The following is a 24,181-nucleotide window of genomic DNA, read 5'->3' as shown; positions in this document are numbered from 1 at the left end:
TGTTTCTGCCCTTGAGATTCTGTAAACTAATAAATCTTTAATCAATCCTTTTCTGCTTAACTAGCCAGAGTACTTTCTATTGTTTACAACTAAGAACCTTGGCAGACCAATAAATTGGAGCTGGCAGTTTGGAAGGTTACAACTGTAACTTTTCCTTTTCAATTTTGCTTAGGTCTATTTAATACAGATTTTGGAACACGGTGATCACTTGGGGGCCCAAGTAAACTATGGGCGGAAGGACCTTTCCCTGACAAGATAATAACATTTTACTTCAGATACTAAATTACACGAATCTGTTAACTTATTACTAGATCAACTCAATTTAATCAACACCAAGCCCTTTTTCGTGGCACCTTGTACCCGAGGCATTGGGTGAGAGGGGCCAGTTTATGCTGTGGTCACAAACAACGCTCCCGGCTCATGATAGCAGAGGTTTATTTCTGCCTTTGCCAGATATCTGTTGCGAGTGTGGGGCGCTGCTTTGTGCTGTCACTGCATCTCTCTGGACCCCAGGCTAGTAGTGCAGCTGCCATCTGGAACATTGCTGGTCACCTTGGCAGAGGGTGAATACTCTGGAGGATCTTTGCATGGCATTGTTAAAAGCTCTAGCCTGGAAGCAACACACATTACATCTGCTCACAATCCAGTGCTCAGAGCCAGTTGCTCAGTCCCACCCAATGCTAGAGGAACCATCCTGCTGTGTGCCATAGTCAGAGAGTTAGAGATGGGTGGCAAGCAATGTCAACGGTCACCACAGTATAGTAACCCTTCAATCATCCACGTCTAAATGGACATCATCTAGGTCATGTTTCACGTTCGCTGTTTGGGATGGCTCACTGAATCTGCACATTTGACAGTACTGAATACAGCACGGGAGCCTCTTTTCAGGGGACCGAGATCTAAAATGAGGCAGATACCTGAATTTAGCAGAACAGTGAAATAAAACAAGACTCCATTTACATCTTACAAACAGTGCCGTGGGGCATCCTGGAGTTTGTTAAATGCAGTGATTCTTGTTGACATTGTTTATGTTAGATTGTTTGCAAAGAACAGGGGTGGCATGATGGTCTGCTGGTCTTTTTCTCTAGAGGGGTGGAATAAAGCAAATTATTTGAATAAATAAAGCCTTGAGTGTAAATGGGCCAAAGGCCTCTGATGAGATGAATCAAACTCCATGTCAGTCCGTCTTCATGGCCATCACTTACTCATTTGTAGTTGGAGCTGGCTGAATGACTTCCAAACATGTTTTCAGAATCCGGCCCTAAATCAGAGGCAATATTCGTGTTTTATAGCATTTGCTATTGTGCACGATGCGACAGCAAGTCATGTTAGTTTATTTTTCATGTACTTTGACTAGAGCACAATCACTTAAAAATCCCATTTAGCAAAATATGTGCTCATTGAGCTCAGAGTAATTAGGCCACAGAAGGAGGTCTTTTCCTTCAGCGGTTTCAGGAGTAGCGCACGGGAGGAGTCAGTGAAAGCAATACATGGCATCTTGGAGTCCTGTTTACATGGTTTTACAAATTTCGTGAAAATACTTCAGTCTGGTGCAGCTTCGTCTATAAGATGGGCTTATATTTTCATATTTGCAGTCAGCAGTTTAAATTCTGCTCTCCTGCTTACTGAATAGGGACAAGTGGCATATCCTTTCTGAACTTGAGTTTCTTCCTTTGAACAAACGTTACTAATACTTAACTCACAGGTTGTTGTGAAGATGAAACAAGAGCAGGTAGGTGAAAGCACCTTGCAGGTGTTCACATGGAAAGAGTTCAGTCAATGAATCTGGTCTGTGTTCAGTCTTGGGTTTCCAGCTGGGGCACTGGCCTGTGAGTACCAAAAACGTGTAGATGTGTGTGCTTGTGGTGGGTAAAACCCAATATTCCTTGCCATTTTTAATATTTCTTTTATTATTATTGAAACGTAACGCATATATAATATGCTCAGGGATCAGAGGAGTTGGAATTTTTCTTTTTAATCTGAAATAAAAGCTAGCCATAACTAGTACATTTCTGTTAGTGTTTGTATTATAAATGTATTCCCCATATAACTCATTTATTATGAAATTGTTAAGGCTTATTGTTCACATTAGTTTGTGATTTCTTTTTTCTCTCAAAACTAATTACAAATATCTTTTACAACATGCTGTTCTATGGATTTTGGTCCATAGTAGGATTGACAGTATAAATGGGATTCCAGGCTTTTGAAATACCATTTTCCCTCAAAAGAATGTTTACAAATTTCCTATTAACTGGGTCACTTACTACCACTCTGTTACCTCTTTAGTTCAAGGGAGGACAGTTGGAGTAATTGTGGGTTAAAGAGCTAATTGCTAAATTGTTTTTCTGGTCTTGTCTTCCACATTTTAGTCAATTAAGTGCATATTATTATACTTTGTACTTTATATGCATTTTAAAGATAAACTCAATCAACACAATAAACAAAGTCTAAGTATCCACGCTGTGCATGGTTTTATGCGGAATATAATTTCTTCAAAGCGGCTTATAATTTAAGAGTGAGGTAGGAGGGGCCTACTGTACTAGGAGAGTTGCATATATTCTTTCATTTAATTCCCAAAACAAAACCGTGAGGTAGGAATTGTTCTCATTTTGCAGACAGGGAAGTCAGGGCTCAACACTTTAACAAATTTGGGCAAGACACAGCTATAAGGGATGAAATGAAGGTTTAAACTAAAAATCCATGCTTTTTTCTATATTTGCCTGCTGAGAAGGGAGCTAACAACCAATTCTCATATATAGTGAATTCTTTACCAGATACAAATTAAAATCTTATAAACAAGAGGCACCACAAAGTTAACAGACAAGTGATAGTCTGGGAGAATATATCTGTAATACATAGCACCAATAAAAGATCAATATCCAAAATTTTAAAAGAACGCCAACAAAGTGAAAAAGAAAACTGAACAGAAAAATAAACGAGAAATCAGTCAGAGATTAATAGAAGAGGAAACCTGAAAGTCAAAAAATATATATATTTACATATAATGATGATTAATAAGAAGGGAAAGAAAATCAAAACACAGTGAGATTCTATTTCACCTCCATCATACTGGAAAAAACACAAATGTCTGATTGAAAAAAAAGGATTGATGACCATATGCGCTGGCTCATGCCTGTAATCCCAGCACTTTGGGAGGCTAAGGCGGGTGGATCAGTTGAGGTCAGGAGTTCGAGACCAGCCTGACCAACATGGTGAAACTCTGTCTCTACCAAATACACAAAAATTAGCTGGGTGTGATGGCACATGCCTGTAATCCCAGCTACTTGGGAGGCTGAGGCAGGAGAAGAGCTTGAACCCAGGAGGTGGAGGTTGCAGTGAGTCAAAATCGTGCCATTGCACTCCAGCCTGTGTGACACAGTGAGACTCCATCTCAAAAAAAAAAAAAAAAAAAAAAGGATTGAGAATAATGTAGGGACAAAGGAACTGGTTATTACACTGCATCATCCAAAGTAGCTTCCTATCCCTACTCCTCCAATATAGTCTCATTTTCTCCATAGCACGACCACTCTCTGACAATTTTTTCTTGCTTTAACATTTGTTTGCAGTCTCATCCCCCAGGAAGGTAGGGAGCTCATCTGTCTTACTCACCACAATATCCCCAGTGACTATGACAGTTCTGGCACATAGTAGGTTCTCAGGAAATACTGGCTGAAAGAATGGTTGTTTCTATCACTGGGGGACTAGACCGATGGGTTCGAGGAACGGCTGGATCTTTCAAGCGCTACTTCAAAGTCCATTTGAGGTGTCTAATTTCTGAATCAGAGTATTGCATTACAGACTCTCTACATAGATAACCCAGCATTCACTTTGCTTCAGATAACAGTGGCTGCAGAATAGAAGTTGAGAACCACATGTAGCTTATGTACGGCCCATAAGCTAAGAATGGTTTCTGCAGATGAACATTTGTAATCAGTTTGATGTTAGGATAAACTAAGTTTGTTTTTTGTTTTGTTTGTTTTTATTTCAGGTTCAGGGGTACATGTGCAGGTTTGTTACATAGGTAAACTTGTCTCATGGGGGCTTGTGGTACAGATTATTTCATCGCCCAGGTACTAAGCCTGGTACTGAATAGTTATTTTTTCTGCTCCTCTCCCTCCTCCCACCCTCCACCCTCAAATAGGTCCCAGTCAGTGTCTATTATTCTCTTCTTTGTGTCTATGAGTTCTCATCATTAGCTCCCATTTACAAGTGAGAATATGCGGTATTTGGTTTTCTGTTCTTGTATTAGTTTGCTAAGGGTAATGGCCTCCAGCTCCATCTTGTTCTGTTTTACGGCTGCATAATAGTCCATGGTGTATAGGTACCACATTTTCTTTACCCAATCTGCCACTGATGGGCATTTAGGTTGATTCCATGTCTTTGCTATTGTGCATAGGGCTGCAATGAACATTTACGTGCGTGTGTCTTTATGGCAGAGTGATTTATATTCCTCTGGGTACATACCCAATAATGATTTTGCTGGGTCGAATGGTAGTTCTGCTTTTAGCTCTTTGAGGAATCGCCACACTGCTTTGCACAATGGTTGAACTAATTTACACTCCCACCAACCATGTATAAATGTTCCCTTTTCTCCACAACCTTGCTAGCATCTGTTACTTTTTGACTTTTTAATAATAGCCTTCTTTTTTTTTTTTTTTTTTTTTGAGACTGAGTCTGGCTCTGTCGCCCAGGCTGGAGTGCAGTGGCCGGATCTCAGCTCACTGCAAGCTCCGCCTCCCGGGTTTACGCCATTCTCCTGCCTCAGCCTCCCGAGTAGCTGGGACCACAGGCGCCCGCCACTTCGCCCGGCTAGTTTTTTGTATTTTTTAGTAGAGATGGGGTTTCACCGTGTTAGCCAGGATGGTCTCGATCTCCTGACCTCGTGATCCGCCCGTCTCGGCCTCCCAAAGTGCTGGGATTACAGGCTTGAGCCACCGCGCCCGGCCTAATAATAGCCTTCTTACTGGTGTGAGATGGTATCTCATTATGTTTTTGATTTACATTTCTTTACTGATCTGTAATATAGAGCTTTTTTTTTTTCATATACTTGCTGGCTGCGTGTAAATCTTCTTTAGAGAAGTGTCTGTTCATGACCTTTGCCCACTTTTTAATAGGGCTGTTTTTTTCTTATAAATGTAAGTTCTTTATAGATGCTGGGTATTAGACCTATGTCTGATGCATAGTTTGCAGACATTTTCTCCCATTCTCTACAGGTTGTTTGCTAACTCTGTTGATGGTTTCTTTTGCTATGCAGAAACTCTTTAAGTTTAACTAGATCCCATTTGTCAATTTTTGCTTTTGTTGTGTTTGCTTTTGGTGTCTTTGTCATGAAGTCTTTGCTCTTTCCTGTGTCCAGGACAGTATTGCCTAGGCTGTCTTCCAGGGTTTTTATAGTTATAGGATTTACATTTAAGGCTTTAATCCATCTTTAGTTGATTTTTGTATATGGTATATGGAAGAGGCCTAGTTTCAGTCTTCTGTATATGGCTAGCCAGTTATGCCAGCACCATTTGTTGAATAGGGAGTCCTTTCCCCATTGCTTGGGAAACATTAATTTGAGGTATATACATTCCAGGTATATACCCCAGTGGAAAAAAATGCTATCAATAAATTTCATTCTTCTCATTAACAGATCTGTATTACTAAAAATTGTGCACAATTATTATTTTTTGAATTTCATCAATAAAAGTTGTAGAAATTTATCTTTTTATATAAGTACCTATTTATTAATAATATTCTTGATTTTGCTTCTTGGCTCACAAAGTTTAAAGTATTTACTGTGTGGCTTTTTTCAGAAAAGTTTTGTCAACCCCTGCTACAGAAGTGGCCTCAAGGCCCTTTAGCTGTGACTGTTGCAGGAGGATGGGTGAGAAAAACCTTCAGTGGACCCAGTCATGTCCAGGAGACTCTTGTGCTGGAGTTTTTTCATCTGTAGCTTGAGAACAGTCCTCGACTTCCACAGGGCACTGAGAATGTTTTGGGACTTTTTGACCATTCATGGGAATGGCACTGCAAAGTCTTGAAGGTCGTGAGTCCATTGTCATGCAGTGAACATTAAAGTGGTAAATCTTGGATTTGCCTCCTACTCCCTGTTACCCACCCTTTATAACATAACTGTTGCATTGTTGGGCAGATTATAGCATGAAAGGCAGGTGATCGCATCTCTTCCAGCTTCTGGGGTCACCCTTTCCCCTAATACTTAAAATGGCTTGAGCCATGTACTACAAGTTCAGTACCTTTCCTTCCCTCCAATATTCTGATAATAATGGGGCTTATCTGTTCTGGTCATCTCTCTTTGAATTCTTGCTGCTAGCTCAGTGTTTCACCTCTGGCCACTGCTGTCTCCTATTTGCTCTGCACTGCCCACTTCTCTAATCTTCCAGAGTGACACCAACACAGGCCTTACTGAAGGTCTCAGGGAAAAGGAGGAAGATGACAATGTAGTTCAAAACAGAAATCAACTAAAACTAAAGTTTTCTTGGCCATTGGGATTTCTTACAGGCTGTCTTTTCTTCTTAGGCCCCTGCTTTCTTCTTAGGTTCCTGCCTTCTCTTATCTACACATCAATCCCTTTTCCATTTTCAAGCCTTCAACACCCCTACTCCCTACCTGGCTCTAGCAAATAAATGTCATTTTCTTTGTCAGGCAATTTAGCTTCCTTTGTTTTTCCCTTTCCTTCCAGGTCTGTCCTAGACATGAATTATGCCACTCTGGCAGACGGCAGAATTGGCTGCAGTGAGTGTTTGTTTTCAATAATCCTGTTTCTCCTTTCCTCTCTACTATTAGACAATCCATACAATGTGCTCAGCACAGTGCCTTGTGCATAGGAATCACTCATTATATGTTCATTGTTCTTATTATTAAGAGGATTGTGCCAACTTAGGCCCAGTGCTGGTCCCCTCATCCTAACTATGGCTACTGCAGTGTTATGGTACAGGGGAAATACATTACTAGTGGTACTTTGAGAGCAGCTATATATTGCTTCATGCAGAACCCCTTTTTCCCTTTCTACCTGTCTTCATTTTCTCGTTTGGCTTTTGGTGTTCCTTGTGAACTGTATTTATTTCTGTCTGCCATGGAAATGGGTACACAGAGGGTGATGACATAAACTTTAGGGTTCAAAAGTGCCCAGAAATGACCCAGCAATTGCATTCCAGGTAAATACATAAAATAACTGAAAACATGTTTACACAAAACTTGTCCATGAATATTCATAGTATCATCTACCAAAAGTTGGAAACCATCCAAATGTCTATCAGCTGATGAATGGGTACACAAGATGTGGTATACCCATACAGGGGAAACTTATTCAGCTATAAAAAGGAATGAAGCACTGATATATGCGACAACATGGACGAACCTTGAAACCTAATGCTAAGTAAAAGCAATCACAAAAGGCCACATATTGCATTACTCATTTTTTAATGAAATGTCCAGAATAGGCAAATCTAGAGAGACGGAAAGTAGATTAGTGGTTGCCAGAGGCTGGGGGTAGAGCGGAATGGGAAGCAACTGCTGCTAGGAATGGAATTTCTTTTTGGGGTGATGAAAGTATTCTGGAATTAGATAATGGTGTCAGGTGCACAGGCTGTATATATACCAAAAGCCACAGTGAAATGGTAAATTTAAAAGAGTAAATTTTGTGGCATGTGAATTATAGCTCCATTTTAAAAAAATGTTCAGAAGCCCATGGAATGCATGACAGGTGTGAAAGTACATGATTTTCTCTGTTCAGATAAAGAGAAATGAACTGTGAGTGTCCTCTGGGGCCTTAGCCTGATGGTACTCACTTGTGGGCACAGACGCGTTCAGCAGAAATGTGGAGCCCACATGCTGGCCTCTCTAGGTAGCTCCTGGCTTGGCCTCTCAGGAATCTTCTTCTGGCTGCTGGTGAGCTTCATGGTTCTCCTTCTCCCAACAGCTCCCCAGGTGTGGCAGGTGCATTGCAGAATCAGATACACACAGCCCTGCATTAGAAACATAGGAGCTTGCTGTTTGCCAGAGCAGAGAGAGCCTCAAGCTGCCATCACTGTGAGCCTGCTGACCTCCTAGTGCACTAGCTTTTTGCACAAAGCACTGACACTGACCACCAGGGTTGTCAAAAGATGTGGCCAGGAAGCTGCCAGCCCATTGCACCTCTTATACAAGAGAGCACTTGTTCTGCTAAGGATTTCAGCTACCTTGGCCCTTCTTTCTCACCTTCATTCCCACCCAGATAACTGTTGTCACTTCATTCTAATGACTTGTGTGCAAGAAGCATCCTATGCATTTTGGAGGGCTTTTGCGTTAAAAAAGGAACAGCATTTATAGTGCCTTGCTTTTAGACAGCTCTTCCCAGTTTACAGAGGCTTGTTCTGTTGTTATCCCAAGTGATTCTCATCATAACCTTATGAGTGAGACGGACATTATTTCCATTCCACCAAGAAGGGATCTGGTTAAATTACTGGATTGAGATAAATTGCGATTATAATCCAGGTCAGATGAGGTCAGATTTCATGTTCTTTCTGCTCTATACTGAGACTGCCTCTATGCTGAAATCTGGATCTCAGAAAAATGTGTTGATTACTATACATTTGATATTAAGGCTTCTTAGAAATGTTCCAAGTGAACGAATATATCTTGAAGCTTGATTTCAGCAATTTTGTCAGGTTGAAATTTCAAGTCTGTCTTACATTTCTTAAAAACAAATTTGAACTGGTTATATAATTATAATAGGGCATGTCCTTTTGAATAGTGAATATTCATTTTGCTCAGAAAGAATAGAAAAAGGCTTATTTAACTAGTGTGTACTTAGAGGAACCTCACTCAGGAGCCGAGAGCTCCATCAGTTTTGAAATTGAAATGCTTGAATTTATTTGGATACCCTGGTTACAGAGAGTTGTTTTGGAAAATCCAAATGCCTGGGCCTTATTCCTGGGCAGGGAATGTTCTTATTTATAAAACCAAACTACCAGCACAGATTGGAGCCTGTTTAACACATACAACATTGTATCCTTTCTTGTTATGGTCATGTGTTGAGACAAGACACAGGAGAAAAGAGTGCTATCTATATATATAAATTTGTTATTTTAAAAACATAGGTAAGCCATGATGCTGACAATTAAAATAAATATGTGTATATTTGTTCAAGTCATTAACTTAATAGAAAAAACAGACATAAAATGCCCTTCATTGTTTTGAAAAAAAGTGTTTTAATAAAAAAACCATACAGGAATGTGAGAAGTAGGGTAAGGGAAATTGGAAATTTACTTTTCTGTGTCTTTTATCTGAGGAATTCTTAGGTTATAGTTATTTTGAAACCCAAACTTTTCAGTGTAAAAATAGAAGTGAAGAAAGAGGAACAGATTGGAGTCTGGAAAAAAAAAAGTAGAGAGAGAACGTACAGCAGGAAGGCTGCGTACGGGGGAATGCTGTGTTCGGCCTCATCTCAGATTTCCTCTGTACTGTGGAGATAACCAGGATGGTGAAGACTTGAACTGAGTTCAGAACAGTGGTTCTCCATGTTTTTGAGTTACAAAATTTTGATGAAAACAATTTGATGGAAGCTGTGGACAAGCTCTCCAGAATACTGAACATTTGCACACATGCCCATTCATTTGCAGTTGATTTCAGCAGATTCACGATTCTCATGAAGGTCGCTCATGAAGAGTGGGTCAGAATTGCCCATAGGAGTTTTCGGAATACAGATACCTAGGTCTCCCCTAGCACAGGGCTCCTGTGATGGACCACTCTGGCAGGGAGTCATGAGTGCCAGGTTAAGACGTGGCCAGTGGTGGTTGTGATGGTTGATTTCTAAACTTGGGATAGAGAGTTCAGTAACGGGTGTTCATCTTTAACTGAGAGCTTCTCCAGTGTGATGGGCTTCTCTCTCCTGGAATCACTTCACTCCTGGCTGGGCTGAACCCTCAGGAGGTGGACCTGCTGTCCTGGACAACAGCCCCTAGAGTCAGGACCCCTCCTCTCCACCCCCACACCCCTGCCCCTCTGCACCCCAGGCCTGGCCTAGCTACACCCTCCTTGTGCCAGGTGTGTGAGCGCCTTCGACTCCTTAAGTTAGACCTTGAAGAAGAGCTGTGTTTTCTTTTCAGGATAGTAGCCAGTGGTTCCTCCCTGCTATTGATTTTTGTGTTGTTTCATTTGTAAATAAGTGCTTGTTCTATGCTGTTAAAATGATGAATGCTGAAACAGTCTTTAGAGTTGGGAAAATTCATAGCTTCTTGAGAAAATAAATATAAAGGAAGTTATGGGTCATCTCTTCAACCTTGTCCACATCCTGGTTTATGTTCATATTCCTCCAGCTCGGCACCAACATTACTCTGGCATCTCCTAAGTTGATTAATAACATTGCACTGCCTCTATCTATACACTTGTGTCATCTCTACAATCGTTTAATGAACAAGTTGAGTAGAAGCCCCATATCCAAAGTCACGAATTTGTAGTAATTGGTCAGTTATATACAATAAAATGTGGTTAAAACAGTGAATCACAAAAACATATACATAGACCATCTATTTTAACTGAAAACATACACATGTACGTTTGTTTGCCAATCTTTTGTTGTGTGCATTGCGCCTGGCTGGAGTTGTGATCTTTCTTGCACATAGCCATCTAAACTATATCACCCACCCTTCCCAGTTTTGGTTTCTTCAAAGTGGAGCAAGAATTTGACACTTGTAAAATAGCCTAAGTGCAGAACACCTCCAGATTTTAGTGACTTTGTTATTCTTTTTTATAGTTACCTCACCCATACCTAATGCACAGTATTTAGAAATGGCACCTAGCCTTTATTGACTTGTTTGTTTCATAGGAAAGAAAACTCATTTTCTTTCTATGCACACATTTCATTGGTTTACCTAATTTTCAATTAAATTATGTCATTTCAATAACTCGTACAACTGATAGAAACTGGTTTGGGAGCAAGTCAAATGACTCCTAGCGGGAGAATGAACCAAGCTGTTAGCAGCAGGAGTACAGAGAGGGAAAATTCTGAGTTGGTTTTGTAGAGACAGATTAAGAGTGCTTCTATTGCAATGTGTGTTGAAGAAAATAAAAGTCGTGCTCCACGTTTTAAGGTACACTGAAGCTACTTTCTTTTACTTGTAAAATAAATTCCTTTAAGGAGGAATGCACTTACTTAACTTTAAGAGAATCTGCACAACATCACTATCCAGGATGAATGATTAGAAGTAGACCAGAGTAGTTATGACCAGGAGGTTATCTCTGGGAGGTCATCTCTGTGGGATCAACCTCTCGTGACAAACACTGTTTTCATCTTGACCTTCACCAATTACTTTTTCTGCATTTAACCAATAAAATTTGCAGTAACAAATATTGATAGTTGCAAGGTTACATACCAACAGTCTTTGGAATTATGAAAGCTAACTTTCAATATTATAGACTAATTAGCTCAGTGCTGTTAAACGATTTGGACAAAACCTAACCTTATGATTTCAAGTAGACAACTTATACAGGTTTAGCTTAAAGTTTATGATAACTGGTATGTAAATACTTAACTTTTTAATCTATTAAAACAAATGCTAATTTTTAATGAAGTGTTTTAAATTCTCAAAAATGTTTCCTTGTAGTTTTTCTCAGGGTTCCTGCTAAACTACTTGTCATCTCTGGTTTTAATTTTAATTTGAACAAAGCTGAATCAAAGACATGTCGGGGGTTTTGTTGTTGTTGTTTTGATTTTGTTTTGTTTTTTGAGACAGGATCTCGCTCTGTTGCCCAGGCTGGAGGGCAGTGGCGTGATCTCAGCTCACTGCAACCTCCACCTCCCAGACTCAAGCGATTCTTCTGCCTCAGCTTCCTGAGTAGCTGGTATTACAGGCATGCACCATCACGCCCAGTTAATTTTTGTATTTTTAGTAGAGATAGGGTTTCACCCATGTTGGCCAGGCTGGTCTTAAACTCCTGCCCTCAGGTAATCTGCCCACCTTGGCCTCCCAAAGTGCTGAGATTACAGGTGTGAGCCACCACACCCAACCGACATGTAGGGTTTATAACAATTTATTTCCACCTAAAGAAAGAGTATGTCTATTTAGCTAGATTAAAGTATTACTGTAAAGTCCAGTTAGTGAATTTCCCTACTTTCTTCCAAAGTCATTAAAACAAATTGTCCTCAGCCCTAAGGATTATATCATGTTCTTTCCTCCCTGGCATTTAAATCAGTGTAAAAATGTCCCTTGGAATCATTTCTGTGGGGGACTGTAAAAGCAGTAAAACACATGGCATTTTCACAGGGCTTGTAGTCTGGTTAGAGAAACAAGATTGACACACTTGAAACAGATTATACCAAATGTTTGATTAAGTACAAAATGGGAAGTAAAAGTAATAATTGCTGAAGCACCTGCTTTGCATGCTCTATTTTGCACATAGTAGAGGCTTGAAGGATTAGGAAACTTGAGGGAATATATGGAACTAAAACTAGAGTCTGAAGAATAAGTGGAATCTGAACTGACTAGTGAATAAGCGGGAGAATTCTGGGCAAGAGGAAAAAGGCCTGACGCATGCAGTCTGTTGGGGGCATGATGCACCAGGGCACCAGGATTTGTTTTATAACTGAAATTTCCTTATGGTCTATCTGGGCACTTCCTAACTTCCCTGAATCTGATCTTGACACTGACTTGTCCTTGGTTGTACCTTTCTTTCCCTAACCAAGAATCTGCATAAGACCAATGATCTGTTCTAGCCTACCATTCGATCTCTGATGGTGTGACATTGGGAAAGTCCTGTAGGGGTGCATGCTTAATGGTAACCACCTCTTTTTTTCTCATTCTGTGCACTCTTTTTTCTAACTTTTATTTTAGATTCTAGGGTACATGTGAAGGTTGTTACATAGGTGAACTCGTATCACGAGGGTTTGTTGTACAGATTATTTCATCACCCAAGTATTGAGCCTAGTACCCAATAGTTATTTTTCCATTCTTCTCCCTTCTCCAACCCTCTACCCTCAAGTAGACCCCAGTGTCTGCTGTTCCCTCCTTTGTGCCTATGAGTTCTCATCATTTAGCTCCCACTTCTAAGTGAGAATGTGCAGTATTTGGTTTTCTGTTCCTGCACTAGTTTGCTAAGGATAATGGCCTCCAGCTCCATCCATGTTCCTGCAAAAGATATGATCTTGTTCTGTTTTATGGCTGCATAATAGTCCATGGTGTATAGGTACCACATTTTCTTTATCCAATCTGTCACTGATGGGCATTTAGGTTGATTCCATGTCTTTGCTATTGTGAATAGGGCTGCAATGAACATTTACGTGCATGTGTCTTTATGGTAGAATGATTTATATTCCTCTGGGAACATACCCAATAATGGGATTGTTGGGTTTAATGTTAGTTCTACTTTGCTCTTTGAGGAATCACCACACTGCTTTCCCCAATGGTTGAACTAATTTTCACTCCCACCGACGGTGTGTAAGTGTTCCTTTTTCTTTGCAACCTCGCCAGCAAATGATAACCATCTTTTATCGAGTACCTTTTAGTAGGTGCTTGCATGAATCAGGAGAGGCTAGGTTATGACGCAGTAACGAACATTCACATGGATGTTTGGATTTCAAATTTCAGTGGATTAAAATGAAGAACTTTTATTTCTTGCTATGCTACATGGCCAGTGTGTGTTGGTAGGGATGAGAGGCAAGGTCTCAGCTTGTTGCTGTCATTCAGAGACTCAGGCTGGTCCCTGCCTCTACTTACATATACCACTGCCACTCATCAGAAAGGCCCAAATCCTTTCCCCTGACACGTTCTAATTCTCCTTTTTAACTTACTAAGGATTCATCCTCCATGACATTTTCAGAGCCACTAGCGAACTTTTTAGTGTGTTCTGTATCTTATGGAGAAAGAATTTCATGAATTTCTTACCTGTTGCACTGAGTTTATCAGTGCAAGACAGCCATTTTGGTTTTCACCTGGGAATCCTTTCTGAAGTACTACTGGGCATGCCATGTCTATATTCTCAACTAGCTTTGGGGAGGATAAAACTCCGAGACCTGGGATGGAGGCAGCATGGGGTAGTGGAGCAAGTATGGGACCAGCAGCCTAGAGGCTTGGGCCAAAATCCATTGCTGTCACCTCCTACCTGGGTGACTTTGCCATGTCATTTCACCTCTCTGAACTTCATTTTCTTCAATTATAATATGAAGCAGCTAGTCTTGATTATTGTTAAGGTCTCTTTTAATGCAAAGACCCCCTACCAGTACAATAGGTGCAGCGTAGGCCCAGCTACTTGGGAGGCTGGGGCGGGAGGATCACTTGAGCCCAGGAGTTCAAGTCTAGGCTAGGCAATATAGTGAGACCCTAGTCTTAAAAATTTTTTTTTTCATTAAAAAACATACACTGATTCCCTACGAGTACAAAGCAAGTACAATTTAAAGCTTGAAATTGTTTGTGTCTTTTGGATTCTGTAACTGCTTTGTTTTTTTAAGTTTTTACCTATGGACGGAAGGTTGTTTTTCTTTAATGAAAGGAATATTAGTCATTTCTCATACAATTAAGAAATATATTCAAGATTTCGTCAGCTTAGATCTGCTATGTTGTACAGTTTGTCACCTGTACTCTCATTTTTTCCAGTCTGAAGTGGGAGAGGGGCCTGGGTCGAGGTCAGTTGCCACTTTGGCAGCTTCGCTTCTAACCTTGGAGATTCTTGCTCCCATTCACCAAAGAATCCTGAGTCCAGAGAGTTCCACAGCAGCAGACCCGATTAGAATTGATTGACTTCCAAAAAAGTCTGCTTCCTTCAGCAATTCTTCATGTCCCTGAAAAAGGCCACTTTGTAATAAAGACTGTGGATTTTTTCCTTCCATTTAGGGTTGAGGTTGAAATACTTTTGGTTCCAGAAGAGTCCAGTGGACTCTGCCTGCCTTGTTCTGCCCTGGTGGTAGCTTCCCAGAGATTCAAAAGAAGCTTTTATGTGGCTTCTCCTAACTTGTCAGCTACTATAACTTATAGTGCATTCAGACAGAAAAATGTTCTATACATATAGAATCATGCAAGGAATGTCCCGGAACCAGAATGTTATCTCTAATTGTCAGGTAGGATTTACTGAGACTACCAAATACTGTATCACTGTCAAAGGGCAAGAGAGTAGCATAGGTCAGTATGAAACATGAACGATATGAAAATGACAAAAGAGTTAATGAATGAATGAATGCTGAGAACTGAGAAATACATACATGTATACATGCACGGTTATGTGCAACCAATGACATATTCAATGGGATGTGATAGCCTCACGAGGAAACCACTGCTACTCTTCAACCATGTGGTAAATGGTGTATGGCTTTGCTGTCCCCCATCCCCCAACCCCTGGGGCTGTCCTACTCATGGCAGAGCACTTTATGTCCTGCTTGCTTTTGTCCTGTCTCAGAGGAGAGGATCCAAGCATCATCCAGTGTCTACAACTGGTTTCCAAGAAAGGCTGTGCTTCCCATCGATGTCCTGTGCCACGTGTGGCCTCGGTCTCCTTGTCAGCCTTTGGGGTGGCTGTGGGATGCTGCCGCTCTGTGTTTTGGGTGCTCTCTGTGGCCGCTGGGATGCATTCTTTCTGCCACGATCCCTGTTCCCCTGCACTAGGTGAGGCTGGTGCTGACTAGGTGAGGCATTTTAATTCTTTTCCATGATAAAAATCACGTCTGGTTTAGAGCCTGGAGTGGAAACACTTTCCCCGGTTTGAATGAAGTTGAGACTGATATGGGCTGAGAGCCACCGAAGAGACCGCGGGGAGCCCTGTAGACCCCCTGGGTTGCAGGTTCTCTTGTGGGGAAGATGGAGATTGCTGTGCAGGTGTTGTGGGAAGACCCCCCCGTGAAATGGGTTTATAGGGGTGCAGCAGGCCTTCCTCCTGGATACACAGTGTCTCAGGGCTGGTAAATGTGTGGGGGAAGGGTAACTGACTGAAGTAAGTCAATGAACATAACAGATTGGTATTGATTCAGATGATGTTAAACTTTTAGGATTCCGAGTTTCAGAAAGTCCAGGTAACCTTATGTATTTTGAGTAGGGTGTGTATACATGTGGAGGCAGGGTGTGCGAGAGAGACAGACAGAGACAGGAGGAGGCAGAGAGAGAGATAATCCTTACAAATATGGTTAGTGTTTTTCTAAATTCCCTTTGCTTTCCTAGGCACACTTTCTCTTCTTTTTTTTTTTTTTTAGATAAATGTTCTCCTTCTGTTGCCCAGGCTGGAGTGCAGTGGTGCAACCATAGCTCACTGTAACTTTGAATTCCTGGGCTCAAGTGAACCTCCCACCTCAGCCTCCCAAGCAGCCGGGACTACAGGCGTGTACCACCACGCTTGGCTAATTTTGTAACTTTTCATAGAGATAAGGGTCTTGCTTTGTTGCCCAGGCTGGTCTTGAACTCCTAGCCTTAGGTGATCCTCCCACCTCAGCCTCCCAAAACTCTAGGATTATAAGCCTGACCGTGCCTGGCCCAAATATTCTTATATAAACTTACTTTCATAAGAAAACTGAAACTCGTCCCTCCTTCCCGGGTTGATGTGCTACCTCAATGAAACCCATAATTTGACATCTGAATCTGTACTATGTATGCAGACACTGTATAGTTTCTACCTCATGAAAACAAGTGAAAACCTTTGCCTTTCACTGGATCCACTCTAGGCATATGGCTTCTCTTTTAACTGCCTATGATAAAAATCCAAAATATATCAAATTTTATTATCTTAGCCATCCCCTGGTGTGTTTTACTCTCGCTCACATTTGAACCATTTTGACCTATACAGAAAATGTGGTGAGTTTAAAGATGTCAGTTTAAGAACAAACTCCAACTCAAATTTGTTTAGCCACTCTTTCCAACTTATCAAGTTAACTTAGAGGATAAATCCAGAGCTGAGTGTTTATTCCTTCTTGTCTTTTATTTTTTATTCCTTCCTAAAAGTTATCAGGGCCTGCTTGAATTATAGTGCATTTTTTCTTGTCAGAGCTGATTTGATTTCTGGCTCCCCTGCCTCCCAGCCTACCCTCTGTGTCATGCTGCAGAGGCGGCAGATTGGCGCTCTGGATTTGAATTTCAGCATGCCTGCTGTCTACTGCCAGAGACATTTAGCAGATGGGCTTGCAGAGGGAGAGCTGGGTCTCGACAGGGAGGGGGCCTCAGGGGAAGAGGCTCCTATGGGACGGGCTGGCTCTGCCCGTTCTCACCTTGCCATTTTGACCCTGGCCCACTACTGTGTCTGTCACAAGATTAGCAGAGGCTCAGTTTTTGTTGTTGTTGTCGTCTTTAATATCCAGCACTTTGCTTATTTTGCATCTGGGTATGGAATTCTTCGAGTTTTCCTCTGAGGGGTTTGCAAAGCTTCTTGAATCTTTTTTTTTTTTCTTTGAGACAGAGTCTTGCTCTGTCGCCCAGGCTGGAGTGCAGTGGGGCAATCTCGGCTCACTGCAAGCTCCTCCTCCCAGGTTCATGCCGTTCTCCTGCCTCAGCCTCCCGAGTAGCTGGGACTACAGGCACCCGCCACCTCGCCCGGCTAGTTTTTTTGTATTTTTAGTAGAGTCAGGGTTTCACTGTGCTAGCCAGGATGGTCTCGATCTCCTGACCTCGTGATCCGCCTGCCTCGGCCTCCCAAAGTGCTGGGTTTACAGGCGTAAGCCACCGCACCCAGCCAGCTTCTTGAATCTTTAGGCTATATTTTCCATCATATATGGGGATCTTTCTGTCATTCTTCTTCTTCTTTTTTTTTTTTTTTTTTTTGTGAGGCAGGGTCTCACTTTGTTACCCAGGCTGGAATGCAGTGGCACAACATGACTCACTGCAGCCTTGACCTCCCAGTCTCAAGCAATCCTCTCACCTCAGCCACCAGAGTAGCTGGAATTACAGGCATTTACCACCACGCCCAGCTAATTTTTGTATATTTGTAGAGACAGGGTCTCGCCATGTTGCCCAGGCTGGCCTTGAACTCCTGAACTCAAGTGATGTGCCCGCCTCAGCCTCCCAAAGTGCTGGGATTGCAGGTATGTGCCATTGTGCTAGGCCTCATTATTTCTTTAATTTTTTTTTTTTTCCTGCACTGCATTCTTTCTTCCCCTCCTCTGGAATATGAGTGACATGAATGTTAGAGCTCTTGGTATTGTTGCACAGGTTCCCAAGGCTCTTTCCTCCCGCCCACAATAATTTTTCTCTCTGTTGTTCACATTGGATACTTTCTATTGATCTGTCTTCAAGTTCACTGGCTCTTTCTTGTGTCAAATTCATTCTGCTATTGAATTCATCCCCTGAGATTTTATTTCAGTTATTGTATTTTTCTGTTCTGGAATTCCCGTTTGTTCCCTATGCTTCCTATTTCTTTGCTGAGACTTTCTATCTTGTCCTTGGTTTCAAGCATGTCCACCTTCACTTCATGGATTATTTTGTAATAGTTGCTCTTAAGTCTTTGCCAAAAATTTCAACACCTGTATCACGCCGACATTGGCATCCGTTAATTGTCTTTTTCCCATGTAAGTTGGGATTTTCCTGATTCTTCATATGCTGAGTAGTTTGGGATCGTATCCTGAAAATTTGAATATTATAAGGCTGAGTTTTGTTTCAATACTGGATAATGTCGATATATTTGTTTTAACAGGCAGTTATCTTGGTTGGGTCCAGGCCTCAAGTTCCCACCAACCTCCTGTGGGTTGTAATTTCCATGTCAGCTCTGTTTTCAAAGCCTTTGTAGGGGTTTCACCTCTGTCCTATGTATATCCCACCTAGTAGCCGGTCTGGGGCTTGGGCAGAGGTCTGTCGGTTAGCTCCAGAGGTCCGTCTCTTAGCTCAGCTCTCAAAGTCTTTGCTGTACCAGCCAGGATCAGATCCACACATGTACAGTTCTAGAGTGAGCCCAGGTGCTTTACAAACTCTTTAATGGGGCCGCCTTCCCAAGCTACTCCTTCTCCCCAGTTTCCCCAGTATTATCCAGTTCCCTGAGGTTTTTCAATCTATGGCCAGAAAATCTGAGCTTTTACCCCTGCTTTGCCTATGCTCTGCTGCACACTTCCTGTGACTGTGCCTGAGTCCAAGGCCAAGCTGCGGGAAGAGAGCGACAGAAATAGTCAATGAGGATTCACCCCACTCTGTGGAGGCCACTGCCCGAGATGGGAGAGGAAATTTCCGTTTTCACAGAGTTCTGGGTGCCTTCAGGCCCCCACTGTGGCTTCTACCATCTTAGTGGGATTACTTGGGAGGGAATGCAAGAATGGAGAAAGGAAAAAAAAAGGAGGAAAAGTGGGGATTTCCTCTACTCTCCCTGAGCATCAGGAGACGCCCTGCCTCCTGGAGCCTGAACTGCAGGGCTGCTCCTGGTGCTTCCTGGCTGCGCCAGTGCCCACTACCAGTGCCAGGCAGCCTAGAGTAGGGGCGGGCAGGATACCAGAAGGAAAAGAAATGACGACCTGGCTCCTAGTTTCGAGGTACTTTGAATTCTGGTCTTCTTCTCCAATCTGCCCGCTACTGTTTACTTTTCAGATTCCTCAAATAACCGCTCTGTGCATTCTGTCCAGGTTTTGCTGCTGCATTCCGTGGGAGGCGCGGGGTGGGAGTATGGTTACCCAGAACGGAAACTGAGATCCTTTGTTTTTAAATGAAGTTTTTGCATGGGTTACCTGAATTTTAAACATCACTGCACAATGTATAACTGATTCTTGCTCTTTCTGAAGCAGGGCCGGGTCTGAGAAACAGTCCACTTACAGGAGACTGCTGAGGGGAAGGCACGTGAGCTGTACCTGGCACTCCCCCCGCAGCCTTCAGAAGCTCTGGGCACACACTGAGGGCGTTACAGAAACGTAACAGCAGTGCTCACAGCCTCAGCCAGGGCTGGAGTCATGTTCTGTCCAGATACCATTTTGTGCCTCTCCCTCCCCCAACTACTCCCACCCCCACCCCCTCTAAAAAGGAATAAACAATTTCCTTCAGTCATTGTTTCCTGCCCACTAACAGATGCTCTTAATTAGCACAAAATTGCAGCAAAATTGCTAAATAAATCTATTTTACTTGTTTTGGATTTGTTTCTCCCAGAAAGCTTAGGCTTCTCCATCATCAACGCATCAACACACACTCACTTTATTGTTGAGTTGGAGTCAAGGACTCACAACTTAGTTCCTTGTTCGTTTCCACGCACACAACTGTGATGCACAGAATTGATGGTTAGCCATCTTTCCCAGCAGAGAACTGCTGGTTTTGAAACCCTTCAGGAGCTCACTAGGGGTAGGAACATGCATTTGGGAGTATTGAAACTTTATAAAAAATATCCCAAACACTCTATCCGTTATCTATCATGATAAAGAAACTGATCATTGACATTAGTCATCATATAATTTCATCCTCCAAAGGATTGTGGCCTTGAAACACAGAGGAATGGAGCATTAGAAGCATCCTTGTGGTTTATTTTATACAAAAAATGTAGAAACATGCTTGTAAAAGTGATGGTGGCACTGTTTTTTGGTGATTTCTGCATGGCTGCCTAAGGTCATTCATGGGTGTGAGGATATGGTCTGTGAAGGAGGAAGCTGCTGTTCCAAATTTTAAAACAAAGAAAGCTTTTGCACAATACCGAATCGATAGCTCTCTTTTCTAGGTCATGAGTGGGCCTGCTTTTTTTCCTGTAAAATTTTTAAATGCTACAAGTTTTGCTTGAGGCTCATGGTCTTGAATTAATATATTTCTATTATGTGCACAAGTGTAAGCTGGTAAGCAAAGGAGTATTTTAAAAGATTGCTTTTTTTTGGCATTATCTTTTAGGAGTAAAATCTTGGAATTCAGCTTCATGGCTTGAGAGAATCATTTTCTTTTTTTCAAGAAACGAAACTTTATGCTGAGATCACAAATGGTAAAAATATCCCAAAGCCTCATGGCTGTGCTTGTTGCAGTCTTTTTGAGTCAAATCCATTATCTCCATGCACTGAGTGACTCAGTGATCACTTTTTACCCTTCGGAAAGTAGAATCTCAGATATCTGCAAAATAGCCACTAAGTAACATGAGCTAGTTGTGTATGGAATCTTCTGCTGTCCTTAATCTGAATTTTTGGAATTTTTTTCTAGTAATGAAAACATTTGCCTCTCATTAGAAGAAGCCTGCTCACTTTTCAATGCACATCTTCTGGACAAGGTGCCAGATAAGGCCTTTGCAAAACTGAAAGGAGGCTCCTTCCTTACCTTGGAAATCAGGACCACGCCTGCCCTGAGAAATGCTTATCTGAGGTGGGGCAGGCCTCTTCGTATGAATGCCCTGGTGGTTAGAAATAGAGGGGGTCCCCATTCCTGCAGGAGCTGGGGAACAAAGCTGCTTCTGTGTGGCAACTCATTGTAATACTCCATTTGACATTTCAGCTCAGGCCTGCTGGGGACAGACAAACAGACCAATCCAAAATGATGGTATTTCCAGCCACCTCTGCTTAAACTGCTCCTTTACCTGTCTGAAGAGGAAGTACAGGTGGCAGGCAGGATTGGGAATCCACGTTCCCACCTCCTGGGAGCAATGGGGGTGGCATTGTTATGGCCACTTGATATTTGAAGCATGTGGATGACAGGCATTTAATGTACCCTGGCATTTAGGGAATTGTTTGGAGTAAAATCACATTGATTAAAAAAAGCTTTTAAAAAGGGAAAAAGGATTTTTGTCCTTTTCTATTTAACCTGCCATTGATGTTTTAAGGTGCTCAGAGAATTCTCTTTGTGGGAATTTGGGAAGGACAAATGTTGATTTGTACACTAGAGAATTAAGACAATGATAATTGAAAGAGATGATAAAAGCTAGTGGTTTCCATGGGGAAATAATCACAAACTGCTGTCAGACTGATTCCAATAAGAACATTGCTTTATGTGAAATGTTTTTTAAACAGCTCAACCAAAGCATTAAGCCAGAGCACTTCCGAGGGCATCTATTTGCGGTGTTTCTATTATATGCCCATCTGAGACTCCTCAACTTAACATTATTCACTGTTCCAACTGCTGTGCTTAGCTCCTTTGTGGTCAACACTCAGTTGGAAATGACAAATATTAGGTGGCAAGAAGAATACTATTTGAGGACCCTTAAGATAATTCTATAGTTTCACCATATTGATTTACCATATGGATTCTAAATTATTGATCTGTGAAGTTACTTTTGTGTGTTAGCCCAGGTTAAATGCTACTACTGTGTTTAAGGTGTCTCTTTAATAATGCTGGAAAGACCTTTGATGTGCTTTTGGGCTTCTAGCAGTGGAGACTGCCTCCCACGCTCTGCCTTTGTATTTTCAGGCATTTATTTTGGAGTAATACTCAGGCGCTGCGCCTTTTTGTGCTCCCAGTGTTCCCCGTAGAGATCTCTGTGAGAGCCCCTATAACCTTTTTGGCATTTATTGGTTTACACAGCTGTGGCCTATATTAAATTGTAACACAGAGCCTGGCATGTGGCACAAATGCCCACTGAATGAATGAATGACTCCTTGATCAAGTCTCACTGCCTGTTTCCAAAGAATGCTGGAACAAGAAACCTTCCATTTGCCCCTGCTGGCCCAACCTCCACTCTGCTCCACCCCAGGAGGCTGACGTGCAGGGATCAAGCACAGCTTCACTTTTCCCTGCCTTTCCTTTGAGTTTGGTCAACAGGAGGCAGGAGATCGGTGGGTGGGGCAGACAGTTAGGGTGGAGTATGTAATAGGATTGGCTGTATTCCTCTACTACAGACTTCTCCATCTAGTTCCCTTAGGCTTGTAAGGGCTCTCTGGTGTTACTAGACACAGGTATTGCATTATTTATTCCTTATTGGTTTCCTTAAGCCCTGCCCGCACCTTTGTAAATAGTCTTTTTGTTAACTTCTCTCGAATTAGCCCGTTTGAATGAGCCCACTGGATCCTGCTGGGACCCTGACTGGTTGCCCAAGTCACCCAGATGACAACATTAGTTATAATCTAGACATCATAGGGAATAGGTATAATACCTTTCCTCACTCATCGTAAGCATATGACTAACACTCCTTTAACAAAAGACAGGTCAATGAGAGAAAAGCATAACCAATTTATTTAATCAAAGTTTTACATGACATGGAAGCCTTCAGAAATGAAGACCCAGCGATGCAGGGAAAATGATCTGTTTTAATGCTTAGGTTCCATGAAGATGGACAGCTACATAGAAGTGTGATTGGACAAAAGGGTGTGATCTAATGGCAATAGGCTGAGGGGGGAACCCCAGCAAGGCCTGTCTGGTCAGCTTCCTCTTGGTCTCTCTGTGTAGCATTTCTTCCTCCTGGGTATGGGGCAAGATCCCTCTGGAACAAAGGTATTCGGGGAGAAGGGAGAGAGTGACCTTTGTAGATTTCATGGCTTGCTTTGGGGAAGAGGGTCTCCAGTTTCTCTCACCTGCCTTACAGAAGAGGAATTCTGGTTTCTAGAACCCACTCTGGGGAAGAAAGAGGAGTGAGAGACAGGAGGGCCACAGAAGATCAGAGAGAACTCGCCTTTGAGGCCCATCCAATGTCCTTTTGAGACAGCCAAGTATACAGGGGACCCCGGAGTAACTCTGACCAGCCTGTGCAATGGGAGGAATGTACACTGGGCCAGAGCCCCTGGGGAAGTTTGCATCATTTGCAGTGGGGAGGAGCCTGGCCTCTGTTGTTCTGGGGTAGAACCTGAGATTCAATCTGTGAGGCAGGAAGCCAGCTAGCAGAACTTTTGCTTTGCTGAGAGTCCCTGTTTCCCTTTTCTTCCTTTTTGCCCAGTAAATTCCATTTTTCTCACCCTTCAAAGTGTCTGTGAGCCCAATCTCTCATGGTCATGTGACAAAGACCCCATTTTACCTGAGCTAAGGAGAAAGTCTTACAACACTTTAAAGTTCTTACCATGCCAAAGCACCAGACTTTGGGGAATCATGTTCTGAGCCCCAACAACATCATAGCCTGCCTCCCTTGCATTATTTCAGTAAACCTCCTCTTCTAGGCCAGCCTACCTCTGAATTAGAATCAGCTGGAGCAGGAGTCGGCAAACTACAGCTTGCAGGCCCAATCCAGCCTGCTGCCTGTTTGTGTAAATGGAGCTTTATTGGAAGACAGCCATAACCATTTGTTTACTTACTGTCTGTGGCCGCTCTTGAGCTACAGCAGGAGGCAAGGAGTTGCAACAGAAACTGTGTGGCCTGCAAAGTCTAAAACATTGGCTATTTGACCCGTTATAGAAAAGATTTGCCAACTCCTCATTTTGAGGAAAACCATAACATGTGAA

The 24,181-nt window shown here is 42.2% G+C and overlaps 1 protein-coding gene across 4 annotated transcripts in view; it reads left to right on the top strand.

Moving 5' to 3' along the window:
* The window catches only part of METTL24 (methyltransferase like 24), a 124,207-nt gene that overhangs the window by 8,674 nt on the left and 91,352 nt on the right, over window positions 1-24,181 (top strand). The window contains exon 1 of one of the 4 annotated variants that reach the window (XM_077998418.1): window positions 17,874-17,968. Coding sequence (XP_077854544.1) covers window positions 17,930-17,968 — 39 coding nt within the window. The 5' untranslated portion in view covers window positions 17,874-17,929. 4 annotated transcript variants of the gene reach the window in all.

The sequence above is a fragment of the Macaca mulatta genome, chromosome 4, assembly GCF_049350105.2.
Source record: "Macaca mulatta isolate MMU2019108-1 chromosome 4, T2T-MMU8v2.0, whole genome shotgun sequence".
NCBI classification, from domain to species: domain Eukaryota; kingdom Metazoa; phylum Chordata; class Mammalia; order Primates; family Cercopithecidae; genus Macaca; species Macaca mulatta.
Note: the sequence above shows the minus strand (reverse complement) of the source record. Positions and strands in the feature narration are given on the sequence as shown.